Source organism: Lipophrys pholis (assembly GCF_963383615.2).
Source record: "Lipophrys pholis genome assembly, chromosome: 5".
NCBI lineage: Eukaryota > Metazoa > Chordata > Actinopteri > Blenniiformes > Blenniidae > Lipophrys > Lipophrys pholis.
In genome coordinates, this window is record NC_137628.1 from 27,101,062 (window position 1) to 27,108,285 (window position 7,224).

General features: G+C 41.1%; 1 protein-coding gene across 1 annotated transcript; it reads left to right on the forward strand.

Annotated features, from left to right (window-relative positions):
* Window positions 1-3,697: 3,697 nt before the first annotated feature.
* Window positions 3,698-7,224, forward strand: sfrp2 (secreted frizzled-related protein 2). Its single transcript, XM_080464382.1, has 3 exons — window positions 3,698-4,459; window positions 4,687-4,767; window positions 5,068-7,224. Exons 1-3 carry the CDS (start codon window positions 3,958-3,960, stop codon window positions 5,370-5,372), a joined length of 888 nt encoding a protein of 295 aa, XP_080320508.1. The 5' UTR covers window positions 3,698-3,957; the 3' UTR covers window positions 5,373-7,224.

Here is a 7,224-nt window from a genome sequence, read left to right on the forward strand (position 1 = left end):
TTTGCTTCCTTGCAATGTGTAAGATAAGAGTTTCTTTGAAATACTGTGCTAAGTAGAGACAACATTATATATCCTTTATACTCCGAATTGTGTGACGCCGCTGCAGTGAGGCTGAAGAGCCCCATGCAGCTCCAGAGCAGCTGGTTGCAGACCCATGTTAGGAATCTATAGGGAACTTTGGGGGAGACTGTGGCTCAGATGGTGGAGCGGATCCTCTTTGAATTACAAGAAGGCATTCTTTTATCTTTCCACATGTCAAAGTGTAAATGAGAGAGACAGTGAAACCCAAATTGCTCCCAATAGATGGACTTAGCGGCTTGTTGCCACTGAATTTGATTGACATTGAAAGAAACTTTGGGGAAAGGAATAGCATTATATATGCGAAATCCATTGTAAAAACCAAAATGCCACAAATTGTATGGGGATTGAAGTGTCTTGCAACCAACTCCATCTAACAGTCACTGAATCACAGCACCACAGGTAGATCTGTGGTTTCTCAATTTGATTAGGCACTTACAGGGCAAAAAATAAACATCACATCTGGGATGGGCATCTATTGTCTCCATTTATGACCTTCATCTTGTTGAGGGGGGCAACCTAAATTAAACTCCCTTCAGTGCCAGTCTATTGTATAAGAGTCGGTGTGTTCCACTGTGTGAAAATGGCTGCAAAAACTATTTCAGCCACAAAAAACAAGGTCAAAGCATCAGATTTAAATTGCTCAGTCACGTTCAGACACTGAGGAGATTTAGCTTCAACATGATGGCTGAGAATACCAAGTGATGGCTCAGAATAGTGACCATTGCACCTATGTTCACTGAAATGGAACAACAAATCGCCGAGCACAACACTGTGGCTCATTCCTGTGTTTTTAATTTGAAGTCAGACATCAATAAATGGCAGCAGCACTGTGAATTGTACTGTGTGCCTTTGGCTGCACAGATAACTGTTGGATCAATTTGTTAACATGTTATGTCATTCATGGTTAGGGAAAGTTAGTAAAATGAGTACCAGACTGTTCTTTTGCTCTTATCTGAAGTGTCAGGGCCCTGGAGCCTGACTGCATGAAAATAGTACCATGGAGAATCTGCTAAAATAGTGTCTGGCTTTACATTTTAGCTTCGATAGTCGTCACGCCCTTGAGTTTTCCAGCAAATAAATAAAAAGTGTGGAAAACAATGAAGTGGAAGGGGTAAAAGAGTAAAAGCGAACGGGTCACTGGGCTGCAGATGGACAACTGTGACCTGCAGTGTCTGGTTTTCACATGGAGTTGAAATGAGAACCTGCTGAGGTTAAGCGCAGGCCTTGAATCAGCTCAGCTCGATCACAGGCCTCTGACCTGAACAGTATGTGAAACTGTATGAGTAATAGAGAGTACATGGTATCTGAGTTTGGAGAAATAAAGTCTTGAAAATGCTTGATCTGCACCTGATTATCTCCAATTTAGAAGCAGGTTCCCACAAAAGGAAGCGGTGAAGCTCACGGGGTACTTCACTCGAAGCACTTCAACCAAAGTGTTGCTTCCCAAAACCATTTGCACAAACAAGTGCATCATGAACCCGTTTACAGCTGATCACAGTCATGTGAAATGACCAGCTAGAGCGAGTCTAGTTGCAGGTTAATGGGGTTGCTCCAGCCAATAAATAAGCGTTTCTGCAGAGACCTGGATCGAGGGGCATGGAGAGGCAGAGTTACCCTGTAAAAGCAAGTTAGATGCTTCGCCACAGACAGAAAAAACATCTCTGGGCTCCTTGTGCTTTTAATTTTGATAGATTTGAAATGCATGTTTGCCCTTTAAAGGGTCAGTTCACCCAAATTACAAATGGCACTGCGGGCTGTTTTTTACTGGAACCGTCTTCTGATGTGTTTCAGAACATTTTCTCTGCACTTGCCAAAGTAGGCTTATATTATTTGCAACTTTTCTTTGTGTTGTTTGTCTTAACAACTGATCGGAACAGAAGAAAAACAAAAGCACTTCCAAAGTAGGAGGTACTCTTACAAAATAAAACAACTTCATGTCAATTTCATGCCAACAGTTTGGTCATTATTGTACATGTAGGAGAATTTCTTAAACATATGTTTACAAAAATTCATTCATCACGACTTTGAACAAAGTGCAGATTGTCCTCTTTCTTCAGGTGTTCCTCCCTTAATTGGTTTTATTACATTTTGTACATTGTTGACTTTCTCATTCTAAAGCTCTCAAGCAACAAATACTTTTTCAGATCTGCTTGAGGGTTTAGAAAGTGTCTTTCTTTGACATGTGCAATCTAATTTTGATGACCTCAGAGCAGGCAAAGTCTTGGGCCCCCCTGTGATCTCTGATGAGTCCCCAACATGGTTCCAGAACCCGAGGCTGTGTACTATTGCTTCATAACATATGAATATGATCTCAAGAAGTTAACAAGAAGAATTCATAGATTAATTTTGGTCTTTTTTAAAAGAATTAGTTGTGTGAATAACAATAACAAACCTAACTAGATTCAACAACCCTCCCCTGGAAGAAAATCTGTTTATTTGAATGAATGTTCATTGGAAAATCCATTTAACACCCAGTTCTGCAGGGCAGCACCTAATTTGTGAAATGCCTTTTTTATATACTAGGTCAAATGGTTTAGAGAGGCTTTGTCATGTTTTCATATGGAAAGAAAAACATACATGATTTCTTGCTGAAGTATCCTCCCTGTTCAGTTGAGTAAAAAGGGGGCAGTCGTAGACCAATAAACTTTAATGGCATCTTTAAATACGAACAAATAAATTAGAAATACGTTCCCAAGTCAGATGCTATTTATAAATGCTGCCGATTCATGACCATGTCCAAGCTATTGAAGAAATGCTCAATGTAAAGTTAAACTGTGAAGACGCAGGAATCAATGTGTTGCATTTTGCAAATGGAGGATTTTAAGGCTGATTGTTGTTCATGCCATTGTGGCTGGAAATACATGTTGCTGGTGGGTTTTCAGCCTCTCAGATGTAATTCAATTCACCTCCATTCACTGTGTTGGCAGTAGGCCTCTCTACATCAGATAGAAGGAAAACCAAAAACATCTGAATATCTACAATCCACAAGGGGTAAGTGGGAAAATATGTTTGTGTAATTTGGGTGAACTGACCCCTTTTAGCAAGAAATTCCACGAGTCTTACATTCAGGACTGGGGCACCCACTCACATCAACTGTTTTAAGGGGGAAAGAATGAGTTTGAGTCTGAGAAGAACCACACTGCTCTCTGCAGAGCGGCTTGTGGCTCATGGGGGTCTGGGAGCGGACAGGAGCCAGAGCTGCAGTGCCGGAGGAGGCAGATTTGGTTTCACCCCTGGGTGTTCTGAGTGGAGGTCTGCTTCTCACACCAGGGCAAACCATATTTCACCATGTGGTATGAACCTGCAGACCTGCCCAAAGGATTTCACCACTCCTAATGATGGAAAATTAACGCTCCACTGAACTGAGCTAAATGTCCCTACTGACTGCTGCAGAGTATTTACAGCACGGCTCTAAAAACAGCAACTTAAGGGATCACTCAGGATATATGTCTGTTGATTTGAGCGTAATGAGGAAAACCTGTCAGACACGTTTTGTTATGATTTCTACGGAGTGCAAGAGATGAAATAGGGAGGAAAACTGTTAGAAAAACGACTAGTGATAAAATACCGTGAGCCATAATTAGAAATCAAATATACCTCTCATACCCAGAGGAGCAACAAATAAGGATTTGGGTTTTCCTTTGAGTAAGAAGATAAATTTGTCCCGCAGCTTTGCCTGATATGAGGAGTCCCAGTGTGCTGAAGAAGAGGTCTTTGCGCACAATGAACAGACTCCTCCCAAAGATGCCAGGAAGAAAACCCCGCGTTACAGTAGGAGCTGGACACTGACAGACGCTCTAACCACGCTGACGGATGCACAGCAAAGGCTGAATACCAGTCTACGTTCATATTTCGCAACTTTTACGCGCGAAGAAAATGAGAGCCCTTATTTCGACCGCGACAGTGTTGTGGGTGATAACAATACCATCGCTGGAAGCCATCCACGGACTGTACAACTTTGGCCAGCATGACTTATTCTACAAAAAGAACAACTGCAAGCCGATTCCTGCAAACCTCCTCCTCTGTCATGATATAGAGTACACAGAGATGCGCCTTCCGAACCTACTCGGACATGAAACCATGAACGAAGTTCTGCAGCAAGCTTCGTCCTGGATCCCGCTGGTTCAGAAGCAGTGTCATCCCGACACAAGAAAGTTCCTCTGCTCTCTTTTCGCTCCTGTTTGTCTGGACGATTTGGATGAGCCGATTCAGCCTTGCAGGTCTCTGTGTGAGAGCGTCAAGCGCGGCTGCGCGCCCATCATGTCCGCGTTTGGCTTTCCGTGGCCAAACATGTTGGACTGCGACCAGTTCCCACTCGACAATGACTTGTGCATACCTCCAGCCAGCATCGAGAACGTCGTGCCAGTCACCAGAGAGGGTGAGCTCCTTTGACATTTCACAAATGCACTTTTACGCACAAGATTGTGCGTAAAAGGGTTCATGCGTGATTATTACTTCCAAATGTTCACGCGTAAACAGCATAGTTTTCTATTCGTTGTAATTCATTTTGCTGTTCTACTATCTTCTTATTTGCTTATCTCCTACTTTGTGATTCGAGTGGATGTGTGTGTGTTGTGTAATATTGGCCTCATCTCTTCCTTTTAGTTCCCAGGGTGTGTGATGCTTGCAAAGAAACAGATGAAAATGACAATGAAATTGTTGACAACTTGTGCAAGAATGACTTTGGTAAGTCCGCCCACCTAATACATTAGAGACTCCGGGAGGTCACCAAGGACAGTTCCAAGAAATCTAACATTACACGCTCTTCAATTCAACTCAAGTGTATTTCTCCAGGCACCATTTATTCCCGTTTCATTGTCATCCCTCCCATCGCATGCATATTACCACCAAACCACATGTAAATGGGCCAACAGCATTTCAGATGTCTTTCATAAGGACACGTCAAAAATGATTATTAATGAACACAGTGCCTTTCTCCATTCCTATTTCTCCCCCCTCTCTCTCTCTCGCCTGCACGCACACAAGCTCTGAAAATCAAAGTGAAGGAGATCTCTTACGTCAACGGTGACACCAAAATAGTGCCCGAGACCAAGAGCAAGACCATCTACATGATGAACGGAGTGACGGAGCGCGACCTGAGGAAGACGGTGTTGTGGCTGAAGGACGGACTGCAGTGCATCTGCGAGGAGATGAACGACATCAACGCCGCTTACCTGGTCATGGGCCAGAAGATGGACGGCCACCTGGTCATCACCTCGCTGAAGCGCTGGCAGAAGGGCCAGCGGGAGTTCAAGAGGATTTCACGCAGCATCAGAAAGATGCAGTGCTAAGAGACTCACAACTGCGTAAAAGATCAAGTTTAGTTGAGGTATTTCTTTGTTGTCCATTTTCACTTGGTACAGACATTGCAATCATGCTTCTTCTGTTCTGGTTTGAGTTCAGCAATGGGATTTTCTTGGCCTCAGAAGAGACATAGTTTAGTTTCTCTTTTACTGATTTATCACTGAATCCCAGAAAATCTTTGAAAACATGTTATATGGGGCACGTGCGACTCTTAAAAAAAACAACACATTCATATTCCTGCGATTGTCATTCTTGCAGTTTCAGCCATTTAATTGCATAAACTGAATAGTCATCGGGTGCCACCTAGCGGCCAGTTTGGTAATAACTTGTGTTCCCCTGGGGAAAGGTCCTGCAGTCACCTCATCAGTGCAGATGATTGCATTCAGATGGTGTGTGAGGTGCAGGGGAGTAACAGATTACATGGCCAGCGTGAAAAGCTGCACAGCTTTGAGCCCAGGATTAAAAACGGACTTGACTCTCATAATCATTCGCAGATGTGTCCCACTGTTGAATACCAAAATAAGGATGAGTTTTATTCAGACTTTCAGATATGTTTTCTTTTCCCTCCTGGGGGTTAAATGAGAGTTAAATCTTCTGAAGGGGCCAGTTGTCCACAAACGTCCAATATAAAGTATTTGACACAGTAGAAACTGAGGCTTTGACACTTTGGGATCAGGCCATTACTATGAAAATTTTAAAAAATGGATTCACTCTGCATTTTGTATTTCCCACCGTTTTCTCAAGCAAAGAAAATGAGAAATAGCTGGCTATATTCTCTTCCTGTTCAAAATTTTATTATTCTTGATAAACGTTTTGTACTTGAGCCACTGCATAATTTTCTACCACCGTATGATGAAACAAATATTTTTCTACTCTGGACTTTCATATTCCATCTAAACATTTGTTGATTTGCATCTTCATTCTGGACTGGTTTTTTAGAAACAATTGAGGAATAGACGTCTGATTGGTTTGGTTGCGAGGTTTTTGATGAGCAGCAACTTGCTGAGTCCAAGCAATCATGTGGTTGTGTGTATGTTTGCAATATAAAGTATTTTAGAAAAGTATTACAGTGTAAATATCAAATACTGTCATTTATTCTTTTATGACGTTTCAGCAATTAAAAGCTGCTAACTACCTGTGTGAAACGACTCAGTTGTTGCTGTGTGTCGTGCGTTCGTGTGTGTGTACATGAAAGAAAAAAAAACAACAACAATATACTTACGAAATATTGAAACATCCGTTTGTTTGTTTTTTACTGTTGATTCAACATCTAGTGGAACAAGTTGGTGAAAATCATTTAATAAACATCAAGTGAATGTACTTTCTGGCATATGCCTGTGTTTTCCATCGATTTACTTAATGTATGTGTTGGATGAATCAAAGAGTGAAAAATACATAAACAAAGATTGCATAGTGTTCTAAAGTATTCACAAGTGTCATTTTTTTTTCTCTCATATAAAATGTTTTAAGGTTTTTGAAGTAGTTTTTTCCCAATATTGCCCCCAAAAACATGACAGATGTGAAAATAATGTGGGATAAAAGTAGTATTTTGTTATTCTTAACTTTTTATTTTTATTTGTCTTACTAAAGTCAAATGCATTCTTGAATTTAATAATAAAAACAAGTCAAATAAACTAATCAGACTTTAGTAATCTTCATGGATTAATAAAGTATGACGTGAACTCCTGATCCCAAATTTGCTTCTCCACCCTCTAAATAACAATTTCACACTTGATTTCACATTATATTAAAGTAGTGCCAACTGAATAGTACATTTGACAGCTTGTACTTTGTTTTTATTATGCAGATATGTGGATTAAAAAGTTTTCACAAAGGTCT